Below are 27,405 nucleotides of genomic sequence, written 5' to 3' on the forward strand. Positions count from 1 at the left end.
GATGTTTTGGCTTGAGAGGAATGATTTATTCAAATGGATATTCAATTATTGATTTTGATCACTCTAATTGTAAATGGCATAACTTCTGTCTTCCCTCATCAGAGTGTACGTTCCTTGTTGGTAGGGAGCATGTCACTTCTACTTTGTAGCTTACCTGGGGGAATGGGAGGGAGGATGAATAAAGTGAGCAAGTCAGGGAGATGCAGAAGGGAGTGGGAGAACAGGAGAGGAGGGCTTAGTCCAGGAAGGTTTCTTGGAGGAGATGTGCCTTTAATAAGGCTTTGAAGTGAGGGAGAGTAGTTGTCTTTCTTATATGAGGAGGGAGAGCGTTTCAGGCCAGAGGTAGGATGTGGGCGAGAGGTTAGCAGTGAGATAGAAGAGATGGAGGTACAGTGAGAAGGTTAGAATTAGAGAAACATAGTGTGTGAAGTCTTCAATCATCTTCACCTCAGAACAGTGCCTCGCACCCAGTGGACACTCAATGGATACAACCAGTATTTCTACTGCTGCAATCATCTAACGGTCCGTCAGTCAATCGTATTTCTCAAGCGCTTACTGTGTGCAGCTGATTTGGCCTCCACGGTTTCAATCTCTGTGGCCAACCAAGAACTCCCACTTAGCCTCCCTCTCTGGAAAAGGCTGTCCAGCTTGGTTTTTAGCAGGATTCTCTATCACACACACACCCAGCTTAGGAGGAGTAAAGCCAGTGAGTGGAGGAATAGGAGGTGAAGAGAGCAGGTACGTCTCTAGTAGGATGTTCTCCCCACTCTAGACTGGAAGGCCCTTGGGGTCAGGGAACCTGTCTACCAATTCTGTCAAATTGTACTATCCCAAGAGCTTGTTAGAGTGCTCTGCACACAGTGAGCACTCAATAAATATCATTGATTGACTGATAGGTGATGGGGAGTAAGATGATGGAGATCCTTGATGACGATTGAGAGGAGATTTTATTTGATGCCGAGAGACACATGGAGACAATGGAGTTTTGATCCACCATTTCTCCCTAGTGAAGGGTAGAGACATATTTTACTGAGGAGGAAAAAGAGATTTTTTTTTCCCCAAAATATTTATTCATGTGCTAGGCAAAAACATTACAGCAAGAAAAAACAGGATCATGGAAAAGCTGCAGAGCATGCGTAACTGACCAGAATGCTGCCTTCAAATTCCATCTTGACAGTTACTTCTCTCAGAAGCTGAATTCGATATCATCATAGCCCCCTTCTTCCAATTCCAAGACGGAACCTCTTCTTAAGGGGAGCAAAGCGGACTCTGAAATAACAACAGAAAAGCCTTACTCTCTCAGTCTCTATTTTATTCAAAGTCACCCAGTTCCCAAGTCAAATATCTCCCTCCTCAGTACTGGAAGCAGTGTGGCCTAGTGGACAGAGCACAGTCCTGGAAGTCAGGGTGACCAGGGCTTTAATCCTGGCTCCATTACCAGTGTGCTGTGTGACCTTGGGAAAGCCACTTCACCTCTCTGGGCCTCAGTGATCTCATTTGTAAAACGGGGATTAAAACCTTGAGCCCCATGTAAGACAGGGACTGTGTCTAACCCAATTACCTTGCTTCTAACCCAGTGCTTAACACAGTGCCTGGTACATAGTAAGCACTTAACAGATACCAAAATTATTGTTCTTATCATTACAATCCTGTGCCTTGCCAAGAAAGTCTTGCTCAATTTCTGAGGTAAATCCTCTCATCAGGGAAGTGTTTCTAATGAAATGAAAAGCATCAGAGCCAGGGAATTCTTCTGTTGAGATTTTGGGATTGCTCTTCAGCCAGGTCACGATGGAAAAGGCAATGCTGGCACTGCCAGTAGGAATGCTGGCAGTTGTATTTATTGAGTGACTTTTAGGTGCAATGAACCACACACTAAGCTCTTGAATGTGGACATCATGACACTGTACTGGAGAAGATATAGCAGCAGATGAATATCTCTTCACATATGTATATGTATCATATATTCATATGTGTCTTCACTTATGCCTCTGAACCCCTTAGGCCTTTAATGAATAAAGCAGAATCTCACCCTAGAAACTGACTAGAGAGAATCCTCAGTCTCTCAACCGGTGCATGAGCCTGACTGCCGGAGGTTGCCCAATTTAGGAGCAGATCTGTGGAAAAGACCACTCTCCATTGCTTCAGCAGTGTTTTAATGCTGAAGCTGAAGGTCTCACTCATAGCTCTTTCCAGGTAAAAATGGGGATCCTGGATTTTTGGGTGCTTAACTAAGCTCAGAAAATAGGGGCTGTGTGACTGTTTTCTCAAGGCAACTGGCTTTGCCCTTGCTCTCCATTTTGAAGAAGAGGGGCCGTATCTGAATACTTAGTATAATATTTACCTGACAGCTGGGGCCAAGAAGTAGTGGATAAAGCTTGGGCCTGGGTTGTGATCATGAGTCCACCACTCATCTGTTGTGGGATCTTGGACAAGTCACTTGACTGCTTGTGCCTTGTTACCTCACCTGTAAAATGGGTTTGAAACTTTGAACCCCACATGGGACAGTGACTGTGTCCAACCTGATTTTGCTCGTATCCACCCCAGAGCTTAGTACAGTGTGTGGCACACGTAACGACTTGAATACCACAACTCTTATTATTACTGTTATTGATTATCATTATTTATTGTTATTACATCCCCACTTACTGTCCAGTACATGGGTCCTCCGGCTTCTTTCTTCAGAGTGTCCCTGTGATCCCTCAAGACTTGGGAGGGAACAAGCATGTTGCTCAAAGCCTGAAACCTCTCCAACTTCATCATATGCACTTTCCAGGACATCCTCCGGCTTCAGCAGAGTCACTAAGGGAAGGGAATCAATTAATACATCTATGAGTGCTATGTATGGAGTGCTTCCTGTATGCAGAGTTCTGTACTAGGCACTTGGGACAATACAGTACAACTGAGTTGGTGGACACGGTCTCTTGCCAACAAGGAGCTTACTGCCCCAAGGAACGATAAGAATGGGAATTAGCAGCGTGTCTCGGTGGAAAGACCCTGGGCTTTGGAGTCAGAGGTCATGGGTTCGAATCCCTGATCTGCCACTTGTCAGTTGTGTGACTGTGGGCAAGTCACTTCACTTCTCTGTGCCTCAGTTACCTCATCTGGAAAATGGGAATGAAGACTGTGAGCCCCACGGGGACAACCTGATTACCCTGTATCTAGCCCAGTGCTTAGAACAGTGCTCTGCACATAGTAAGTGCTTAACAAATACCAATATTATTATTATTATTGTTATTATGGTCTCTCCCATTGTTCCATGACAAGCAAATGGACAGTGTTGATGCTTTTTCTAATCCTTTAAGACAAGTGATAGGATTTGGAATAGGGGATGTGTTCTTGCCCTTCCTTTCATTTCTCCTACTCCCCTACTCCCATCAGTCTATAAAAACAATAGCCAGTGAACTTGTGTGTCACCTCTGCACCTGAATCTCTACTCTTTGAAGCATTTGATATTCACCCCACCCTTAGCCCCTCAGCACTGATCTACATGTCTCTAATTTATTGGAATGTCTGTCTCCTCCTCTAGACTATAAGCTCTTTTGGTGAGGGAACATGTCTGCCAACTTTATTATATTGTACTCTCCTAAGCATTTAGTACAGTTCTCTGCACACAGAAAGGGTGTAGAAGCAGTGTGGTCTAGTGGCAAGCTGCATAGTCTAATGAAATGATAATGGTATTTGTTAAGTGCTTACTGTGTGCCAAGCACTGTTCTAAACACTGGGATAGATACAAGGTAATCACGTTGTCCCACGTGGGGCTCTGTCTTAGTCCTCATTTTACAGATGAGGTAACTGAAGCCCAGATAAGTGAAGAGGCTTGCCCAAGGTCACACAGCAGACGAGTGGCAGAGCTGGGATTAGAACCCATGTCCTCTGACTCCCAGGTCCGTGCTCTTTCCACTAACCCACGCTGCTTCTCTGAAAGATCTTGGGCCTGTGAATCAGAGAAACTGGGTTCTAATCCCATTGATCCATGACAAGGAAATGGGGAATGTTGATGTTTATTTCTCAGTCTTTAAAACCAATGATGGGATTTGGAATAGGGGATGGGCTCTTTCCCTTCCTTTCATTTCTCCTACTCCCCTAATTCCCTCTGTCTATAAAAGCAATATTCAGTGAACTTGTGTGTCATCTCTGCACCTGGATCTGTACCCATTTTAGCACTTGATATTCACTCCACTCTTAGCTCCACAACACTCAGTTACATTATCCCTAATTTATTTTAACATCTTTGTCCTCCTCTAGATTGTAAACTCCTTGTGGTGAGGAAACATATCTTCTGACTACATTGTATTGTACTCTCCTTAGCACTTAGCATAGGGCTCTGCACACAGTAAGGATTCAGATGCAGTATGGTCTAGTGGAAAGCAGCTTAACCCAGTGAAAGGTCATGAGAAAGTCGGTTCTAGACCTGGCTCTGTCTTTTGCCTACTGTGTAACCTAGGAAACTCACTTAGCCTCTCTGCCTCAATTTCCTCAGTTGTAAAACTTAACATGCCTAAAACAGAACTCCTCATATTCCCACCTAAACCCTTTCCACTCCCTGATTTTCCCATCACTGTAGATGGCACCACCATCCTTCTTGTCTCACAAGCCCATAACCTTGGCATTGTTTTTGACTCATCTCTCTCATTCAACTCACTTATTCCCGTGGCGCATTGGAAAGAGCACGGGCTTTGGAGTCAGGGCTCATGGGTTCGAATCCCAGCTCTGCCATTTGTCAGCTGTGTGACTGTGGGCAATTCACTTAACTTCTCTGGGCCTCAGTTCCCTCATCTGTAAAATGGGGATTAAGACTGTGAGCCCCACGTGGGACAACCTGATTCCCCTGTGTCTACCCCAGCGCTTAGAACAGTGCTCTGCACATAGTAAGCGCTTAACAAATACCAACATTATTATTATTATTATTATTATTCGACGTCACCAAATTCTGTCAGTTTGATCTTCACAATATTGCAAAAATTCACCTTTTCCTCTCCATCCAAATTGCTACCCCATTAATCCAAGCACTTATCCTATCCCACCTTGATTACTGCATCAGCCTCCTGGATGACCTCCTTGACTCCTGCCTCTCCCCACTCCAAGCAATGCTTTGCTCGACCGCCTGGATCATTTGTCTACGAGGACGTTCAAATCTATGTTTCCCCAAACCTCAAGAACCTGCAGCAGTTGCCCATCCACCTCCGCATCAGACAGAGATGCCCTACATTGACTTTAAGTCACTCTTGAGCTTGCTCCCTCCGACCTTACTTCCCTGATATCCTACTACAGCCCAGTCTGCACACTTCACTCTGCTAAAGCCAACCTACTCGCTGTACCTCAATCTTGTCTATGTCACCGCCAACCTCTCGCTCACTTCCTGCTTCTGTCCTGGAACGCCTTCCCTCTTCATACGTGACTATATTTTCCCAAGTGCTTAGTCCAGTGCTCTGCATACAGTAAGCACTCAATAAATCCAGCGTGGCTCAGTGGAAAGAGCACGGGCTTTGGAGTTGGGGCTCATGAGTTCGAATCCCAGCTCTGCCACTTGTCGGCTGTGTGACCGTGGGTGAGTCACTTAACTTCTCTGTGCCTCAGTTCCCTCATCTGTAAAATGGGGATTAAGACTGTGAGCCCCACGTGGGACAACCTGATTCCCCTGTGTCTACCCCAGCGCTTAGAACAGTGCTCGGCACATAGTAAGCACTTAACAAATACCAACATAAATCCAACTGATTATGAGAGGTGAAGAGGATCCAGATGATGGAGAGCCTTGAAGACCACTGAGAAGAGTTTTATGATTGACTGATTGATTGATGGATTGATGGGGATTCAATACCAGTTCTCCCTCCTTACTTAAGCTGTGAGCCCCATGTGAAACAAGGATTTTGTCAGACCTGATTAACGTGAAGTGCTTAGTACTTAGTGCTTAGTACTTTGTTTGATGCATATTAAGCTCTTAAGGAACATAAAAACAATATTCATCTATAATAATGTCTATCTCCACCTCTGGACTGCAAGCTCATTGTAGTAGGGCTCTGTAGTAGGAATCCCGGCTCTGCCACTTGTCAGCTGTGTGACTGTGGGCAAGTCACTTAACTTCTCTGTGCCTCAGTTCCCTCATCTGTAAAATGGGGATTAGCTGTGAGCCTCACGTGGGACAACCTGATTCCCCTGTATCTACCCCAGCGCTTAGAACAGTGCTCTGCACATACTGAGCGCTTAACAAATACCAACATTATTAGGGAACCTGTCTGTAATATTGTTCAATTGTACTCTCCAAGTGTACAGTGCTCTGCACATAAGTGCTCAATAAATATGATTGACTGACTGAGTAGCAATAATAACAATGATAATGATAATAAATGCAATTGATTGATTGAATGATCCATAATAAAAATAATGATAATACTAATAATAATGGTGTCTGTTAATCACTTACTATGTGCCAAGCAGTGTTCTAAGCTCTGGGGAAGATAAAGGTTATCAAGTTGTTCCAGGTGGGACTCACTGTCTTAATCCCCATTGTACAGATGAGGTATCTGAGGCACAGAGAAGTTAAGTGACTTTCCCCAAGTCACACAGCTGACAAGCAGCAGAGGTGGAATTAGAACCCACAACCCCTGACTCCCCAGCCCATGCTCTTTCCACTAAGCCAGACTGCTTCTATTTGTTGACTCAACATGACCAAAACTGAACTCCTCATCTTCCCTCCCAAGCCCGGTCCTCTCTCTGACGTCTGACTGCTTCTCTTTGTTGAGAGCTTAAGATGTGCCAAGCACAGTACTAAACACAGAGGAAGAAACAAGATAGTCCAGTCCTCCATGGGAGCCCCAGGCTCACCTGATTCAGTGGCCTTTTCCTTGGCGTCCTCCTCAACCATCTTCTCATCTACCTCCCTCTCCTCCTCCGCCATCATGACATCGTCGTAATTCTCCCTCCTTGACTCTTTCTGAAAATCTTCTTCGGTGACCTCATTTTTTAAGGAATCTGAAAAATAAAAGTAATTTTAACAGTTAGAAGATAGGTGATCAATCAATCAGTGCTATTCACTGAGCTCTTACTGTATTAAGTGCTTGGGAGAATGAGATACAACAGAGTTGGTAGATATGTGCCCTGTCCACAAGGAGCTCATAGTCTAGAGGGGGAGACAGGCACTGAAATTAATGACAGGTAAAGGAAGCCATGGAGGGCAAGGAGGTGGACGTAAGTCCTGTGGGAATAGGGGGCCGGGGGGACAACTAAATCCTTGGGGGTGGGACGAATTCATGGGAGAGGCAGCGGGGGGTGGGGGGAGAAAGAAAGAGGGTGGGAAAAATGACAGCATAGTCCAGGAAGGCTTCTTGGAGGAGATCCAATTTGAAAACAGGAAGAGTGCTGGTCTGTCAGATATGTAGGAGGAGGGGGTTGGAGGAAGGGCATGAGCGTAGGGTTGACAGCAGGTTATAGAAGAGTGAGGGAGAGTGAGAAGATTGGTATCAGAGGACAAAGTGTGTGGGCTGGGTTAAAGTTAGACAGCAGCAATGATAAATAAGGGAGAAAGCCAAATGAAACCCTTGAATCCCATCGTGAGGAATTTCAGCTTGAGGTGGAGATGGATGGGCATCACTGGAGGCATTTGGGAGTGGGCAGATATGGACAGAGTCATTTTTTAGGAAAATGATCCGGGCAGCAGAGTGAATTATGCAATGCAGAGGGGAGAGACTGGAGGCAGGGAGGTCAGCGAAGAGGCTAATGTAGTAGTCAAGGTGGGGATGACAAGTGCTTGAACCGGTGTGGTAGAAGTTTGAGTGGAGAAGAAGGAGCAAATTCTGGAGAGAGAAAATCAACAAGATTGATGAGAAATCCCACTACATCTTGTAAAGAAGTAAAAGTAAGTCAAATAGCAGTAGAGTAGCAGGAGTTGTCGCAATGGTAATAATGATAATAATGGCATTTGTTAAACGGTTACTATGTGCCAAGCACTGTTCCACCCCTTAACTGCTGTGTGACCTTGGGTAAGTCACTTAATTTCTCTGTGTGCTCAGTAACCTCATCTGTAAAATGGGGATTGTGACTGTGAGCCCATGTGGGACATGGACTGTGTCCACCCTGATTAACTTGTAACCAACCTAGTGCTGAGTACAGTGCCTGTCACATAGTAAGCACTCAACAAATAAAAAAAGTGGTGAAGAATGGGATAGAGGAACAGTTATGGCAAAGCAAGGCAGGAGAGTAAGTCTAATTAAAAACTGCAGCTGTGGGAGAGCAGGGCAAGCTTAATCTAAAGAAAGTATTGCGCTAACACAGCGTGGCTCGGTGGAAAGAGCCCAGGCTTGGGAGTCAGAGGTCATGGGTTCTAATCCCAGCTCCGCCGCTTGTCAGCTGTGTGACCTTGGGCAAGTCACTTAACCTCTCTGTGTCTCAGTTACCTCATCTGTAAAATGGGGAGGAAGACTGTGAGCCCTACGTGGGACAACCTGGTTGCCTTGTATCTACCCCAGCGCTTAGAACAGTGCTCAGCACATAGTAAGTGCTTAACAAATACCAACTTTATTATTATCATTAACACCAGTTCTGCTAGGGGATGGTGATGTGAGCTAGAGAAAATTCAGGAGAGAAATTAGGAGAAACGTCACCCCAAGAGGCACCCACAAGTAGTGACCAAGCCAAGACATGGGTTATCACATGATCCCTGAATGGGCTGTACTAACAATGATGGTAATTGTTAAGTGCTTTCTATGTGCTGAGAACTGTTTTAAGTCGTGTGGTAGATACAAGCTAATCAGGTTGAACACAGACCCTGTCCTACTTGGGGCTCGCTGTCTTAATCCCCATATTACAGATGGGGGAACTGAGGCACGGAGATGTGAAGTGACTTGTCCAAGGTTACAGAGCCAGGATGATGGCGAAGGGGACTCTGAGAGATGATGAGGACCCGGTGGGGGTAAAAATGAAAATATCAAGATGGTAAACTCTTGATTGGCAGGGGACATGTCTGCTGACACCGTTGTGATGTATTCTCCCAAGCCTTTAGTATAGTACTGTGCACATAGTAATACCACTGATTGATTAACTTCTGTGGAAGAGGGAAGATTCTGAAACTTCTTTATGTCATGCTTTTAAGGCATCCTCTTCAGGCTGCTGCCCAAGTCATAAACCTTAGCTACAGAATGCCGCGTGCTGAGCCCAGGACCAAGAGCAGGTTGAGCGAGAGGGTGGGAAGCCCCCAGGGCTGACCTCACGAGGGTCCCGGCTGCCGAGACCTCGTGGGTAAAGTTAGCAGAGGAGTGGGCTCACAGCTTCGGGACCAACAGGAGTATTTATGAAACTTCCACAGGAACGATACACCTCACTGTTTGCTTGATCAGTTCAAAAGTGAGAAGTGACACCTACCTTCCCTCCCCTTGAGAAACTCGCACTCTAAGGGGGAGACAGATAAAATAATTTTTACAAATAGAAAAATCCAAATAGACAATCGAATAAACAAATCTACAAATATGTTGAGGATGGGTCTAAGTGCATAAGTGCATGGAGCTGCTGGGCTGATCCATCTCAGAATGTAGAGGAGTTGTCACAGAAAGGCTGATGGGGGAGACAAGATGTTAGGAGGGCTTTGAAGTTGGGGAAATCTGTGGTCTGTCAGGGCGGTATCGCTGTGGTCCCCAAAATACGGATCATCAATTTTTCATTTTCATTGGCTACTTCTGGCAGATTCTGCTGAGAATCTTCACACTGAGAAGCAGCATGGCCTAGTGGATAGAGCACAGGCCAGGGAGTCAGAAGGACTGGGGTTTTAATCCTCACCCTGCCACTCATCTGCTGTGGGACCTTGGGGAAGTGCCATCATTTCTCTGTGCCTCCGTTACCTCATTTGGAAAATGAAGATTAATCAATAATTCAAGCAATCAATTGCATCTATTGAGCACTTACTGTGTGTGGGGCACTTTACTAAGGGCTTGGGAGAGTACAGACAACAATATAACATAAACATTCCCTGTCCACAACAAACTTAGAGCTCCATGTGGGGCAGGGACTGTATGCAACCTGATTAGCTTGGATCTACTCCAGCTCTTGGTATGAAGCCTGGCACATACTATGTGACTAACAAATGTCAAAATAATAATGATAATAATTTAACTGGACTCCTTTTTCAACACGACTGCCAACTGGTTCAAGAGATGGACAATATTTATTTCAGTGCAGGCACTAATAGAAATGTACAGACCTGAAAAAGCAGCCCCCTTTTCCTCATCCACCAGCATGTCCTCTGTATCCCTAAATTCATCAAACTCCTTTGTTACTTGATACTTTTCAGTCTCTTCTATTTCCTCGTAATTGGACTCTATGGAGCTTGCAATTTCTTCATAGATGTCCTCAGGAAGAGCATTCACATCTTTCCTAAAAACTTAAAAATAAAATCATATTCCTTCAGAAATTTTGTTTCATGAAAATGAACAGGACAGGGGTACAATACACCAAGGGTTATATGTCAGTAGACTCACTCCATTTCCTTTGAGACTACTGAACATTAAATCTAACTCATTAGTACACTAATCTTTTCATGTAGTTTACATGTATTTCCCATGTTTTCATAGCTGAGAGGTATTGTTTGGGGTATTTGTTGCTTGTTTAGATTGATAATTTTAAATTCCATTTACTGCATCAACCTGATCATTGCTGGTAGTAGAAATAGTAGTAATAATATTTATTAAGAGCTCACTGGGTGTAGACCACCGTAATGTAAGCGCTGGGAAAGAGTATACAGGTGGAAATTCGCCGTGGTTCCTGTTCCTCAAGGGTCTCTCGATCTTGAATATGGAGGTAGGGGAAGGATTGGAAGTGGACACATTGGTATCAGTGAAGCACTAAAACATTAAACAGCATTAAGGACAAGGACAAATGCTCAATATACAAAGTAAAACATGTCTGTAGAAAATTGTAGCTAGAAGAGCAGAATTTCTTTTTATGATTCAGAGTCCACAGAAATGGCAATCACAACCACTAACTTTTCCAATTAGAGCTCAGTTATGTGCAAACTCTTGGATTAGGTGCTTGGAAGTATACTATAAGAGTAGAAGACACAGTCCCTGCCTTTACAGATCTCACAATCTAGGGCTGTTTTGGGGAGCAGGGGAGAGAGGAGGAGGAGAAGGAAGAGAAAGGGGGAGAAGAGTAAGAGAAAGAAGAGTAAGGGAAGAAGAAGAAGAAGAAGAAGAAGAAGAAGAAGAAGAAGAAGAAGAGGAAGAAGAGGAAGAAGAGGAAGAGGAAGGGGAACAGGAAGAGGAAGCAGAAGAGGAAGCAGAAGAGGAAGAGGAAGGAGGAAGAGGAGGAGGAGGAAGAAGAGGAAGAAGAAGAGGAGGAAGAAGAAGAGGAGAAAGAAGAAGAGGAAGAAGAGGAAGAGGAAGAAGAAGAAGAGGAAGAAGAAGAAAATGAAGAGGAAGAAGAGGAGAAGGAGGAGGAGAAGAAGGAAGAAGAAGGAAGAAAGAAGAGGAAAAGTGGCAGAGCTGGGATTAGAACCCAGTCCTCTGACGCCCAGACCCTTGCTCTTTCCATTAGACCGCACTGCCTCTCAGCAAACACCCGAATCCATAAACCCCACCAGAACCAACTCGCTCTATCTTCCTTGGACAACTGGGTGTGTGTCCAGATCCTGCCGGGACTCCTGACCACAGAGGCCGGCCTCTGGTACAGCCTGTTGCCCACCAGGAATGGTCCACACCAAAGAAGTTAGTCTGGAACCAGATTCGTCTCACGAGTGATGCCACCCCAAGACTATTCGTTTTGTTGATTCAGCTCTCTGAGAGTCTTCCTCACTGCCCCAGGTGCCAGAAATGACTGGTCATCGGGAGAACCTCCTTTGCCGTAGCACTTACCCCTGCGTTGGCATCTGTTGTTCCACATCTCCATTGCCAGGAACACGAGGAGGAGACAGAGAATTGTTCCGAGGACGATACAGGTGATTTCAGACCCTGAGTAAGCCTCTGGGGTCTCTGGAAGAGGCGGGCTGAATTCTAAATGGGAAGACATACTAACTGGAAATTATCATTGAAACAGTACTTTTTAAGTACTTACTATATACCAAGTACTGTACTAAGCACTGGGGTCTCGTCTTAGACTATCAAGCGACTCCATGGACATAAACAACTCTTCCAGAACACCCCAACTCTATCTGCAAACATTCTGGTCATGGATCCATACAGTGCTCTTGGTGTAACTATAGAAGTGGTTTGCCATTGCTTCCTTCTGTGCATAAACCTGAGTCTCCTCCCTCGACTCTCTCCCGTGCCGCTGCTGTCCAGCACAGGTGAGTTTTGACTTGTGGCAGATTGCCTTCCACTAGCTAGCCACTGCCCAAGCTAGGAATGGAACGGGCAGGCCTCTACTTTTTCCATAGTCAAAACTGGTAGAGTACTGGAAATTCTCCAGATGAAATCCTGGGGTGGGGGGGGAAGCACTGTGGTACCTCTATGTTAATCAGATAGGACACAGCCCCTGTACCACTTGGGACTCACAGTCTAAGTAGGAGGAAGTAGGATTTTTCAGATGAGGGAAATGAGCAAAAAGAAATAAAGTCACTTGACCAAGGTTACGCAGTACACAAGTGGTGGGGCCAGGAGTTGAAACCAGTTCCTCTGACTCCCAGACCCGTGCTCTATCCACTAGGCCATCCTGCTTCTCTGGTTTGGCCCTTCCCCTGGTCCTGCACTCCCAGGGCCCATGGACTGGTTAGGACTTTGAAGAACTCAGCCGGGGCCATGACACTCTGCCTGGTGCTGTCCGGTGTTTATTTCCTGCCTCCTCTTCAAAATCCGTAACTGACCATCGATATCTGGGCACGGCTCGCAACACCCTGTCGATACAGCACAGGCCCTGGAGTCAGAAGGTCATGGGTTTTGATACCAGCTCCAGCACTTGTTTTCTGTATGACCTTGGGCAGGTCACTTCACTTCTCTGTGCCTCAGTTACCTCATCTGCAAAATGGGGATTGGGAGTGTGAACTCCACATGGGACAGGGACTGTGTCCAAACCGATTTGCTTGTACCCACCCCAGCACTTAGTAGAATGCCAGGCACATAGTAAGCACTCCACAAATACTACAGTTATTATTGTCATTATTATTACAAGTTCAGCCCTTGGCCGGTGACCGAGCCTGGGAAATGTTAGGTTGGGCCAGACTGAGGTTAGGCCAGATTGAGTCTCAAACATCCATTCCAAATGAAGTTCTGTCCTCACTGGCTTGCCTGTTGTAGCTAATGGTTTAGGGAGAGGTTTTCCTTGTTTTCAGAGCAAGGGGAAAAGCCAGCAGGGTTAATATCAAACCACATCGGAGCAGGTTACCTGTTTCCAGTGGCGAGGTGGTCACCTGTCTCTCACCTAGGAAGAGAAATGAGGAAAATGAGAATCGGGGAGGGAGAATGGTAGATTAGTTGCTCCAACCTTTTCTACCACAGCCTTGACAATGTCTCTCCCTGCCAGTTAAAATACCTGCATTTGTGGCTGTGTCTGTGTAGGTTGCTTGTGTCATCTCCAACTAATCAATCAATCACTGGTATTTACTGAATGCTTAGTGTCTGCAGAGCACTGTATTAAGCACTACACAGTTGGGAAACACCTTCCCTGACCATGAGATTTACAGTCTAGATAGGCAAACACGCTTCAAAATGACTTACAGATATGTCATAATGGCTGGGGGGGGCTAAGGGTTGGGTGGACAGCAAGTGCTCAAAGGCTACAGATACAAGTGCAAGGGTGATGCAGAAAGGAGAGGAAGTAGAGGAAATAAGGGCTTAGTTGGGGAAGGCCACCTGGATAAGATGTGCTTTTAATAAGGTTTTGAAAGTGGGGAGAGCAGTGGTCTGTCAGATATGAAGGGAATAGGAGTTCCAGAATAGTGGGAGGATACTGTGGGCAAAGGGTCCACAGTGAGATAGATGAGACCAAGGTATAGGGTTGGTGTTAGGAGAAAGTGGTGTGGGGGCTGGGTTGTAATAGGAAATCAGAGAGGTCAGTTAAGAGGGGGCAGACTGACTGAGTTCGTTAAAGCTGATGGCAAGGAGTTTTGGTTTGATGTGGAGGTGGATGAGCCACCAGTGGATTTCTTGAAGAGGAGGGAAGTGTAGGATTGAATAGCCTTTAAGAAGATAATCTGGGCAGCAGAGTGAAGTAAGGGCTGGAAGAGGGAGAGACAGGAGGCAGGGTCATCAGCTAGGAGGCTGATGTAGTAAACAAAGCAGGTTATGAGAACCGCTTTGGATCTGCAAAGTAGCAGTGTGGTTGGAGAAAAAACAGCCGATTTTGTGATATTTTCAAGGTAGAACCTATATGATTGAGGATTGATCGAATAAGTGGATTGAATGAGAGAGACGACTCAAGGACAATTCAAAGGTTATGGGCTTGTGAGACAGGGAAGTTGGTAGTACTAGCCAGAGTGAAGGGAAAGCACTTAGCACAGTGCTCTGCATACAGTAAGTACTCAATAAATACGATTGAATGAATAAATGAAAGACACGGGACAGACAGGATTTGGGAGGGAAAATGAAGAGCTGTGTTTCAGACATGTTGTTTAAGGTGTCGTTGGGATATACTATCAGAGATGTCTTGAAGACAGGAGGAAAGACGAAACTGAAGGGTTTTCTGGAATGGTTCCAGAGATATAGTCTCTGGGGCTAAAGTGATGATCACCATAAGGAAGCCCAAGTCACATCGGTCCAGGGGGGAGGGGAGAGGGCATGGACGACCAGGAACTCGGTGCTAATGGGACAGTGGTACCAACCGCAAATGATCAACTGGCTGCTCCCTGCCGTGGTGCCGGGCAAAAATGTTGGTCTCTCTCTAGAGACCAGGAGCTAGTCATCATTTCAGTTCAATCCCACTCCCTCCCAGCAGGACAAAGCTTCCTCCCTCCCTCTGTCCTCCCAGCACTGACCGGAACAGTTGACGGCGGCATCTTCCTTGTGGCCACAGTCGGTGCGGCCCCAGGGGGCGGCCGGACAGTCCCGGAGAGAGGCCTCGCCGCCCTGGCACCGGACCTCGTCCAGCCAGATGGTGCCCTTCCCCGGGCCGAAGGCCGCCAATCCCAGGGCCGCCAGCGCCACTCCGCAGCCCAGCTGTCGGCACACGACGTGGGCGTCTGCCAGGTCCCAGGCGTCGTCGCACACCGTGCCCCAGGACCCGTCGTGCCACACCTCCACGCGTCCCGAGCAGTCGTCCTCGCCGTCCCGCAGGCGCACCTTCTCCTGCGCTGGAAATGAAAGCCCTGTTGGTCTCACCTGGATCACCAAGAGCAAATAGGGGGCAGAGAGGGACAGGACAAGGAAAAGAAATAGTGGGGGAGATAGACATAGAGAGACCGACAGCGAGGGAGGGAGGATTGGGCAAGAAGAAAATGGAGAAGGAGATGCAGAAAGAGGGAGAGGAAGAGGGAGCAAAAAGGGAGAGCGAGGAAGGGAAGAGCAGAGAGAGAAATGGAAAAGAGGAGGGCGAAGGAAGTGAAGTGGGTGTGAAAGGGAGGAAGGAAAAGAAAGAAAGAGAGAGAAAAGAAGCCTGAAATGAGAAGAGAGGAGAAATGAGCCATATACCTGTGCAGTTTTTGAAGACTGAGCATTTAAGGGTCTCTTCCGGGCTCTCATTTTTTTCATCTGTCTCTTCTGCGGAGATAAAAGGGGGGAGACAATGTAGCCAATGATGCCAGCTACCATGTTAGATTATCAGATTGTCCTTAACCACCCCTACTCCCGACCTGAGAAAGATGGTGCGTATAACAGCGATAACATATAATTCAGGGCTAACACTTTTTGAAACATTTTAGCAGGATACCAGTAAACTCCAGTGAGAAATTATGCATTAAGCTACAAAAACCAAAGTGCGCTGGTATGTTCCCAAGATACAAAGATTGACTAAGAGACATTAAAATCACCAATGAAAAATACTGAAAATATTGCTGTCTGGTCAAATAGCAATGTAAATATGTATAAAATAATGTTAGTAGCTTTGATATCTTCTTTGAGATATGAATACCTAGCCTTCACATCCCATTGAGAAATGAAGCATCCTGCATTAGCACACACGAGAGCTGCCATTATGTATTCAATCGTATTTATTGTATCGTGTTTAATCGTATTTATTCATTATGTATGATATACAGGTTTCGTTTCATCCTCAATTGAAAAGTCTTTAATCGCTTTATGCAAGGTGTCAAAATACTTCTTAGTGACGTGGGTAAGCCGGAGTTGTTTCTGCCACGCAGAGACTCCGGCACTAAAGGTTATAACGTCTAACTGAGGAAGCCAGAGTTTACAGAGTCATTTCAAAGTGACAGAGCCCTGTAATTGAAAGTGGCATTGAATTGGCTACTACTAACTCTGCCCACAAGGGGCTTTCACTCTCGTGGTACATTGCAAATCAAGAGACTTTGTTGCCTGAAACAGGCCACGGGACTCCTAGGGCAGAGGCGATAGATCGACAAGGCCGTCACCTCTGCAACGGATCCAGGCTTCTTCCGTACTGAGGCACGAGTGTGGATGCCAAGGTGCGGAGGGGCACTGCCACAGAGAGGTGTGGTGCCGCTCCCGGCATCTGATGTCGTCCACCCAGCTCGGACTGGATTCCGCATCTGTTTCCGGCCTGGCCAACATCTCCCCCCGGGCTCCACATTGCAGCTGTTTGCATATCACGGTGAGGGCGACAGCCGGCAGGGAGTATTGGCACACGCTTCCCCACGTCCCATTGTAGAAAACTTCCAGCCGCCCAGTACAGGCCCAGGAACCGCCAGCGAGCCGCAGGTCTGTGAACTCTGGGGAGAGAAGGACCACTGAGAATCCACGTCGGCTCAGGGGCCGAAACCTGAAGCTTGAAGCGTCGGGGTCTAATGGAAGGGGTACGGGCCTGAGAATCCAGAGATCTGGTTCTAGTCCCACCGCTATCATGTAATACGACTCCTACTACTACTACTAATTATTATTATAGTACTTGTTAAGTGCTTACTATGTGCCAAGCACCATTCTAAGCGCTGGGGTAAATACGAGGTAATCAAATTGTCCCATGAGGGGCTCACAGTCTCAATCGCCATTTTACAGATGAGGTCACTGAGACATGGAGAAGTTCAGTGACTTGCCTAAGGTCACACAGCTGACTAGTGGTGGAACTGGGATTAAAACCCACAACCTCTGACTCTCAAGCCCTTGCTCTTGCCACTAGGCCCTGCTGCTCCTCTGTGTCTGCTGTGTGACCTTGAGCACACCACTTAACTTCTCTGGGTCTTAGTTTCCTCAACTTTAAAATGGGGCATAGTATTTGTTCTCCATTTCCCGTAGACAGTGATCCACAAGCCCACCGAGAGGCCTTCCCTAATTAAGCCCTCTCTTCCCCAGCTCAGTCGCCCTTCGGTGTGGTCTATTTTCTTGGATTTGTGATGTTTGGACATTTGATACCCATCCCCACCAGCCTTGACCCCCACCAAGGCTCACCAAGCGCTTAACAAATACCAACATTATTATTAACTTCTCGGTGCTTCACTTACTTCATCTGTAAAATGGGGATTAAGACTGTGAGCCTTACATGGGACAACCTGATTACCTTGTATCTACCCCAGCGCTTAGAACAGAGCTCAGCACATAGTGAGTGCTTAACAAATACCAACATCATTATTATTATTCTGTCTTCTTCTCTCCCATGCGCTTAGTACAGTACTCTGGACTTAGTAAGGCGCTCAATAAGCACCACTGATTGATTGTGTCCGATTGACATATATTGTGGAGGTGGATGAATGTCCCATTGGCGCCCACCACCCCACGCGAGGATGAGCCCACGTGCCGCAGAACTTGCCTGAGCAGAGAACGCTGACATCCTCCTTGTGGCGGCAGTCGTGCCGGCCCCAGCCTGTGGAGGGGCACTGCCAGAGACTAGACTCATTCCCGGCGCAGCCCAGCTCGTCCAGCCAGATGGGCCCCATCCCGGGCCCGGGCCCAGAGGAGGCGAAGGCCCCGAGGGCCACGCCGCAGCTCAGCTGCCGGCAGACCACCTGGGCATCCTCCAGGTCCCAGGAATCATCACAGACCGTCCCCCAGCGCCCGTCATGGAGCAGCTCCACCCGTCCGGCGCAGCGCCCAGGACCGTCTGCCAGACGCAGGCCTTCGCTCTCTGTGGACACAGACTGACGTTGCTCCTCGTCCCCGGCCTCGGGGGCTGGGCTGGGGGCGAGGAGGGTGTGGGGCAGAAGGCAAGGTTTGAACAGGGTGTGGAACTGGGGCCAGGAGTAAGACTTGTGGTTAGACCATGGCTGGGGTGCGGCTAGAGATAAGGGACATGCCTAGTTGTGGGGCAGTGGCCGAAGTAGGACCATCATCAGGAGTTAGAATAAAGGCAGGACTAATGTCAGGTGTGGAGCCAGGGGTGGAACAACTGACAGGGATAGGGATAGCCCCATGGGCCAGGTATGGCCGGACAGGGCTGGGGTGCAGAAACCTGATGTAGGAGCTCACCGGAGCAGACGACGCCCACGTCCCAGGCCGTCCCCACGGGAGACGGTGGGGAGATGGAGAAGCGGCACTGGGTCAGGCGGGTCTCGTTCCCGGCACAGCTGACGGCGCTGAGCCCCAAGGGGGTGGCCTCTGGGCCGCGGGCCGTCGGATCGAGGCTGTAGGCTCTCCGGGCCTCTCCGCAGCGCAGCTGGTGGCACACGACCCCGGCCTCGGCCAGGCCCCAGGCCTCGGCCATGATCCTGCTCCAGGAGCCCCGCAGGGAGATCTCCACGCGGCCGTCACACCGGCTCTGCCCGCCCTGCAGCCGCAGCGCCTCCGCCGACTCACCTGGGCTCGGGGAGAGGAAAAATGTGGACACGTGTAGGGAGGGACTGCCAGCATCCCTCTGAGAAGGCCAGCACTCAGAAGAGACCATAGCCAGAGTAAGAACCCCTCAGTGAAGGAGGGTAAGATACTGATGGGAGACCACCGTGAATCGTGGAGTGGTGAGCTCTCACTCTACTTTTCAGGCTGGGAAAGAATGAGAGAACAGTCCTATTTCCAAAGGGCAGGAAACTCCCAGATGGCATCTTCTGGAAAACAAGTTAAGCTATCTCCTCAGGGCACTGTGTAACGTATGCGTATATGCCAATGCATCTCTGATTAAGAAGCAGCACGACCTCATGGATAGAGCACGGATCTGGAAGTCAGAAGGACCTGGGTTCTGTGGAGAGCAAGAGTGAATCCATCTTGTATTGCAGAAGCCATTTCATAATTGACTGCTCTTTGGCCCAGGAAGCAACAGGGTAAAAGGAGGAATTTGAGGGGAAATGGGACATGAATTGCTGAGGAATTTGAGGAGAAATGAAATTGTCTTGCAGATTAGGTTGAGGAGGAATCGAATTACCCTACTGATCAGGAGAAGGACTGTTGGATGGAAAGATAGCTTGGGGGTAGGTGCGTGGGGAGGGGTAGCTGCCCCCCGGCTTTACCCAGAAACGGACCTGAGAGGAGAGGCAACTGGTGCAGTGAATCAGGACCCCCGATGCAACACTACACACAGTAAGCGCTCAATAAATACGATTGAATGAACGAATGAATGAATGCGTTCCCCTGGACAAAACTGCCATGACTGGACAAAAAGGGGAAAGAACTGGCCCCTGGGGCACTGTGAAAACATCTAAGCCAAGACACCTATGGCATGTTGGGGGCAAAAACTACCTAAGAAATGCACTTGTGGTGAGCCTGCAACAACCTGCTTTACTCGTGACTGTTTGTGATCCCGCGAAAAGCAACAGAGAAGAAACTTGCTATAGAACTAGCGCTCTCTACTCCAGGACAGGTTGTTGCCGGCCCATGGGGTCAGGGCACGGAGGGAGACGTGGCCTTCCCTCCCAGGTCTACCCAGTAACGGGCCTGGATCAATCGACTGCCACGTAGAGCCACAGCTGTGACGGCAAAGACAGATTAAAGGCGGTCACTTTGAAGCTCAAGGGAGGAAGCAGCACTAGCAGGAAGCAGCATTTAAAGGATGCAGCATTCGAGGGGAAGCAGCATTCAGAGGGAAGCAGCATTTGTGAGGGAAGGAGCATTCAGGGAGAAGTGGCGTGCGGAGGAGGCTTGCATCATCAGCGGTCCGTGTGGCCAGGAACGTCTCCCAAACTTCCACCATGGGATCAGTAGAACGGGATCCCTTGAGCAGAAGATTGGTACTGGACCCTTTTTGCAGTGGGTGTGAGTGAGAGTGTACATTGTCATTCCCTGCATGTTGGTAAAAAACTAATTGAAAATTCCACAGTAACTTTGGTGGTTTGGTTTGAATCTTTACGTGTCACGGAGCCTACCAGCTCCAGGAAGGTTGAGGTTGGGACAAGCCAAGGGTTCACGAGAGGACTGAGATGCCCGCTGCAGCTGCCGGGAACCATCTGAGACTAGTACCACACGAACCCGGGGAAAACAGTCTGATGAGTAGCTATTTTTTGTCATCACTGGTGTGTGTGAGTGGGTGTGCATATTTACCCCTTTTAGGTAGACTGTGCATAGAATAAAACTTTCCACTGTATGCAGTGGTGGTTTGGTTTCACTTTGAACTTGTCAGCGAATGCCTGACCCAATAGGAACTCCAGGTTAGTTAGGGCCGTCCAGCGGGTGAGGTGAATCTATGGATGTCATCTTAGGGGACAAGGAATCTGGGGGAGATATATCCAGGGATCTCACCCCGGGGGAGCAGGAATCTGGATGAGGTGAATCTTTAGCAGCCTCGGGAGGCCAGGCAGGCCAAAGATCTCAGTCGGGGCTCATGACATAAAATGGCGATGAGGAGGATAGAACTTGTCTGAAAGGATCTCTGTCGGGGCTCATGTCAGGTTCTAATTCCAGGTCCACCACGTTCCTTGCTGTGTAAGCTTAATCAAGTCAATTTACTTCTCTGGGCCTCAGTTCCCTCACTTGATAAAAGGGGATTAAGACTGGAAACCCCCTATAGGACTGAATGTGGCTTGTATCTACCCCAGCACTGACTATAATGTCTGGCACATTGTAACTACTTAAGACGTGCCATTAAAATAACAGTGGTAATAATGAATAAAATCATTTGTTATTCACTTACTGTATGTCAAGCACTGTTTCGGTGCTGGGGCAGATTCAAGATCACCAGGTCCCACGGTGGGCTTAAATAGGAGGGAGAACAGGTATTGAATCCCCATTTTAGAGATGTGTAACTGAGACACAGAGAAGTTAAGTGATTTATCTGAAGTCACACAGCAGGAATGTGGTGGAGCTGGAATTAGAACCCGGGTCCTCTGACTCCCAGGTCCTTGCTCTTTCCACTTGGCCACGCTGCTTTTCTGATAGAAGCGGTGGCAGTGAAACTTCCAAAGATGGTGGCCGTGGATGACCTCCCAGTGATGGTGGCCCCATGAGATTTCCCAAGGATGGAGGCCACATGAGATTTCCCAGAGGTGGCTGCAACCCAGTCTTTTTCCATGCCAGGCCCTGGTCAGTTTCTGCCCAGATGGCGGTTCCACTGCCCTTCACAAAGATGGCATTGGGAGGGAAGGGCCCATTAGCAGGGAATTGGTGGCAGTCTAGGAGTCAAACTGTTCAGCGTACTGGGTTGAGGGGGTGGCAGGGGGAGGACAGGGGACAAAAGAAACACCTTTCTGCAAAATGTTGGACGTGACATCACTGTATCCTATGTGTGCACAGAATAACACCATGGGGAATGTTGGGGATGGGGCAACTGCCTGAAGCCAGACCTGATTATCCATAGATTCATTTGTGTGCTCTAAAGTCAATTCAGAGCAAATGTTTCTGAAATCAGCTTTTCAGGTGAATCAGGATGAGTTTGAAAGGGTTACTATAGTTTTCACCATTCTGCATCCAGAGATGGCTGCTTGGGCCGTGACCCTGCAGCTGGACAGAGCGCTCGGTCCACCCCCCATCCACAGCTCCCATCCCGGGCCGGCACTCACCGGAACAGATGGCGGTGGCCACGTGGTTGGGTTGGCAGGCGGCGGCTCCCAAGGCGCTCCGCGGGCAGTTCCACAGATGGGGCTCCGTCCCCGCGCAGTGAAAAGCGTCGGTCCAGGCAGGGCCGTCTCCCGCCCCAAAAGACTCTCTGCCCACGGTCCCCAGTGCCGGCCCACAGCCCAGCTGGCGGCAGAGGACGTGGGCGTCCGCCAGGTCCCAGTGGACGGCGCACAAGGGCCCCCAAGACTCTCCTACTTGCAGCTCCACTCGCCCCTCGCAGCGGCTGCTGCCGTTCACCAGCCTGTATTCTGCGCGGGGGACAATCAATCGCATCGATCCATCAGTATTTACTGAGTGCCTTCAATGTGCAAAACACTGTACTAAATGCTTGGGTGATCACAGTAGAGTCGGACCAGAATCCTCCCCTCACAGAGTTTACAGGAGTCAGCACAAGAGGCAAGAACAATACTTGATTGTGGGTAGGAGAAACCACTTGCGTATTTAAGATGCTAATAATAATAATTATTATTATGATATTGGTTAAGTGCTTATTAAGTGCAAAGCACTGTTATAAACGCTGGGGTAGTTACAAGGTAATCAGGTTGGACACAGACCCTGGACCATATGGGGCTCACTGTCTCTCAATGCCCATTTTACAGATGAGCTAACTGAGGCACAGAGAAGTTAAGTTGCCCGAGGTCACACAGCAGACAAGTGGCGGGGCCGGGATTAGAACCCATGATCTTTGACTCCCAAGCCCTGGCTCTTGCCACTGGGCCATGCTGCCTTCGTAAGTGCTGGAGAAGCAGTAGGAGGATATAAAGCGGAGAGATTAGAAATCAATCAGGGAAAGCTTCCTGGAAGAGATGTGATTTTTTAGTAGGACTTTGAAGATGGGGAGAATAATGGTCTGTCGAATGTGAAGGGGGAAGAGGTTCCAGGCAGGAGGGAGGATGTGAGCAAGAGGTCAGCGTTGGGAGAGACGAGAGCAATTCAAATGGAGTAAGTTGGCTCTAGACTCTGCCCTCTTTTCCTTTTCTTCAGTTCTCCTCTTCCCTTCTGCAACACCCTGACTTGCTCCCTTTGCTCGCTTACCACCCCCAGACCCGCAGCACTTACGTATTTATCTGAAATTTAATAATTTAAATCATTCAATAGCATTTATTAAGTGCCCACTGTGTCTAGAGCACTGTACTAAGCATTTGGGAAAGTACAATACAACAATAAAGAGTGACAATTCCTGCCCACAATGAGCTCACAGTCTAGAAGGGGGAGACCGACATCAATACAAATAAATAAAATTATAAACATATACATAAGTGCTGTGGGGCTGGGAGAAGGGGGAAGAGCAAAGGGAGCAGGTCAGGATAACGCAGAAGGGAGTGGGAGATGAAGGAGGAAAAGAGGGGTTTAGTCTGGGAAGGCCTCTTGTAGGAGATGGGCCTTCAGTAAGGTTTTGAAGTGGGGGAGAGTAATTGTCCGGTGGATTGGAGGAGAGGGCGTTCCAGGTCAGAGTAGGACATGGGCTAGGGATTGGCGTCCAGACTGGTGAGATCGAGGCATATTGAGAAAGTTAGCACCAGAGGAGCAAAGTGTGTTGGTTGGGCTGGAGAAGGAGCGAAGCGAGGTGAGGTAAGAATGGGCAAGGCAATGGAGAGCTTTAACGCCAATGCTGGGGTGTTTTTGTTTGATAAGGAGGTGGAGAAGCAACCACTGGAGATGTCTCTTTCCCCCTCTAGACTGTAAGCTCACTGTGGATAGGGAATGTTTCTGTTGTCATTTTATATTGTACTCTCCCAAGCATTTAGTACAGTGCTCAGCACACGGTAAGTGCTCAAAAATGCAATTGATTAATTGATTGATAGAGACAGAGAAGGGTTCAGCTAGGAGATATCCCACTCTAAATGGTAGTTTCTAAATTGTGTTTCTAAATTGTGAAATTTTAGATACAATCCCTGTGACAGAAACAAAGTAGCCCCTCCATTGAAGAAGGCTCCCCTCCACTGCCTACTCTGAATGGCAAAGATGTTTCATAATTTGAACCGACACACTTCCTCCCCACATTTCAAACCCCGGTGACTTGATACTGCCATCGTATTCCTTATGTATTCATCAATCATTCACTGTTATTTATGGAGCACCTTCTGTGTAAAGAGCATTCACCTTCATCCTGTGTCTGGCCTGGAATGCCCAGCCTCCTCCAACATGACAGACAATTAGTTTCCCCCTCCTCTAAGCCTTACTGAAGGCACGTCTCCTCCAAGAGACCTTCCCTAACTAAGACTTCCTTTCCTCTTCTCCCACTCCCTTCTGCATCATCCTGAGTTGCTCCCTTTATTCATCGCTGCTCTCTGTCCCACAGCACTTACATCCATATCCATAATATATTTATATTAACATCTGTCTCCCCCTCTGGATTGTAAGCTCAATGGAGGCAGGGAATGTGTCTGTTTATTGTTGTATCGTCCTTTCCCAAGTGCTTACTACAGTGCTCTGCACACAGTAAGTGATCGATAAATACAACTGAATTGAATTGAATAAACGAATATTTAGGAGAGCACTATATAAAGTAATGTAATGTTGGTATTTGTTAAGCACTTACTATGTGCCGAGCACCGTTCTAAGCTCTTGGATAGGTACAGGGTAATCAGGTTGTCCCACGTGAGGCTCACAGTCTTCATCCCCATTTCTACAGATGAGGTAACCGAGGCACCGAGAAGTGAAGTGACTTGCCCAAAGTCACACAGCTGACAGATGGTAGACCTCAAGCCCACCACTTGCTCTGGAGCCACTGAAACCCCCAACTCCTGGTCCATATAAACACTGAGTTGCACCCATAAATAGTAATAATAATTCTGGTACGTGTTAACTGCTTGCAGCGTGCCAAGCCCTGTACAAAGCACTGGGGTAGATACAAGATGATCGGGTCCCACGTGCGGCTTACGATGTCCGTAGGCAGGAGAACGGGCATTGAATCTCCATTTTAGAGATGAGAGGACTGGGGCCCAGAGAAATGAGGTGACTTGCCCAAGATCACCCAGCAGGTATGCAGAGGAGTCCAAATTAGAACCCAGGTCCTCTGGCTTCCAGGCCCGGGATCTCGTCACTAGGACTCGCTGCTTGGCCGAGGACCTTGGCAGCGGGAGCCGAGGCGGAGAGAGGATCAGGCCAAAAATTAAAAAAGGACATCAACGTGTCCTCTCGCAGATTGGCCAAAAATGACGCTGCCCGGTATAAAACGGGAGGACCAGCCACCCGGGAAATTGTCCCTTTTTCTCTCCATAATAATATTGGTATTTGTTAAGTGCTTACTATGTGTAGAGCACTGTTCCAAGCGCTGGGGTAGATACAGGGTAATCAGGTTGTCCCACGTGAGGCTCACAGACAATCCCCATTTTACAGATGAGGTAACTGAGGCACAGAGAAGTGAAGTGACTTGCCCACAGTCACACAGCCAACAAGTGGCAGAACCGGGAGTCGAACCCATGACCTCTGACTCCGAAGTCATAAAAGAGCTGGATCAACCCATTCCCTGCCCACACGGACTTACAGTCTAGAGATGTAAGCTTATCATGGAGATGATGGAGCCTTTTGTTGGGAAGAGCCTGTCACTGGGTGGGGATTGCCTCTATCTGTTCCCGAATTGTACATTTCAAGCGCTTAGTTCAATGCTCTGCACATAGTAAGCGTTGAATAAATACTATTGAATTAATATTCCCAGTGCAGTGGGGATAAAGAAAACCCAAAGCATCGGAGGCAAAGAAATCATCTTGAAGAATCACACTCTTCTGGAGAAGAGACCTGGACAGCTAGACTTCCCCCAGTACTGGGTCTGGGAGACTCACCTGAGCAGCGGACGGCGGCTTCCTTCCTGTGGGAGCAGGGCTCTGTCTGCGCAGGCCCGCGGGGGCAGTGGAACAGGAGAGACTCATTTCCTTGGCAGCGGAAAGTCTCCTGGGTCCACAGTGGGCCCAGCCCCCGGCCAAAGTGAGCACCCCCGGGCATGGACACGGCAGCTCCACAACGCAGCTCCCGGCAGACCACGTGGGCTGTAGTCAGGTCCAGGTCTGACTGGCAGACCGTGCCCCATTCCAGGCCCCGCCGCACCTCCAGGCGCCCCGCGCACGGGTGTTCGCCGCCCACCAGGCGCACCTCCCTGTGCCCTGCCAAAGCAAGCAGACACACAACCGCCGCAACCTCCTCAGCCTTCACACACAGCCACAGAGTCACCCCCAGCCCTCCGCGTTCACACAGGGCCTCCCTGGCAGCATGGCCCTGATGAAACAAGCAGACCCACCACAATGGCAATACCTACACACACAGAGCGATCCCCGATTCTCCTCGTTCAGCCTGAGAAATATCTTTCCTCTTAAGAAGACTCGGGATTCCCAATCTCATCTTCCACTGGGAAGGTATTAGCTCATAATCAGGCTAGTAATATCAGTGTTAATGCCAACACAAAGGCCCACTCTCCAGCCAGGGACTCCAAGGGTCTCACTGTGCCCCCTTCACTTGCTCCCTGACTAGCTAAGAAAAGCCAGGCTGCTTCAGTCAGACAATCCCAATGGACTGGAAGTTCCTTGAAGGCAGATATTTTCTCAGACTATTAATTAAGACTCTCCCAAGCATCTAGTACAGTGCCTTATACACAGAAGCAGCTTGGCCTGGGGAAAAGAGGACAGACTCCATCAGAGGAGATGGGTTTAAAATTCTGTTTCCTCTGTCTGATGTGTGACCTTGGACAAGTCACTTCACTTTCCTGTGCTTCACATCTTTAAAATGGGGATTAGCTCCTCCTCCCTTTAATTTAGATTGTGAGCCCCATGAGGGACAGAGACTGTGTCCAGTTCTTAGAACAGTGCCTGACACGTAGTTAGTGCTGAACAAAACACAGAAAAGAAAAAACAGATTAATACCATTATTTGAATAAAGTTGGCAGGGGGAGGATGGACTGAGTGGGAAAGAGGTTTGGGGAGAGGAGGACAATTAAAGAAACATGAATGAATGGAAATTATTATGTGATTGACAAGTGGGAATGTTCAGTGGGGTTGTAACATAAAAAGAGTTGAGCATGCCTCTCCATGAGCTGAATGATATGCCCCCTGGATAGGAACTTCCAAGCAGAGAATTCCTATTCTAGATTCAGTGTTTGATTTCCCCCTTACTGCGTGGATGATATTCACTTCCAGTTGAAAGTCACGCTCACCTGAACAGATGACCTGAGGGTCCGAGTCTGGATTACAGAGACCTAAAAGTGTTTCTAGAATGAAGCAGTCTAGGATAGTTGGCTCAGTGCCCTGACAGGTGATAGCCCTGGATGTGTTTCCCAAGTCTTCTCTTAGACGGAGGTCAGTGGAAGGTTGAAGAGCTGAACCACATCCCAGCTCTCTGCAAAGAACGGTGGCCTCTTCGCTCTGAAAGTCACATGTCATCACCAAGTCTTTTGATGCTATGAGTTGTCCAGGAAACCCAGCACAGGGACTGTTACCTTTTGCCAGCATTGGTGTTGAGTAGG

The 27,405-nt window shown here is 48.1% G+C and overlaps 1 protein-coding gene across 1 annotated transcript; it reads right to left on the minus strand.

Moving 5' to 3' along the window:
* Positions 1-1,066: 1,066 nt before the first annotated feature.
* LOC100084426 (scavenger receptor cysteine-rich domain-containing protein SCART1-like) lies at positions 1,067-27,405 on the minus strand. The gene is made up of 15 exons (XM_039911330.1): positions 27,097-27,405; positions 25,736-26,053; positions 21,893-22,198; positions 20,264-20,350; positions 18,441-18,767; positions 17,785-18,249; positions 16,436-16,753; positions 15,540-15,608; positions 14,888-15,202; positions 13,300-13,335; positions 11,835-11,972; positions 10,187-10,366; positions 6,823-6,969; positions 2,647-2,799; positions 1,067-1,269 (listed from the first exon to the last, which is right to left on the minus strand). Exons 1-15 carry the CDS (start codon positions 27,389-27,391, stop codon positions 1,187-1,189), a joined length of 3,237 nt encoding a protein of 1,078 aa, XP_039767264.1. The 5' UTR covers positions 27,392-27,405; the 3' UTR covers positions 1,067-1,186.

The sequence above is a fragment of the Ornithorhynchus anatinus genome, chromosome 3, assembly GCF_004115215.2.
Source record: "Ornithorhynchus anatinus isolate Pmale09 chromosome 3, mOrnAna1.pri.v4, whole genome shotgun sequence".
NCBI lineage: Eukaryota > Metazoa > Chordata > Mammalia > Monotremata > Ornithorhynchidae > Ornithorhynchus > Ornithorhynchus anatinus.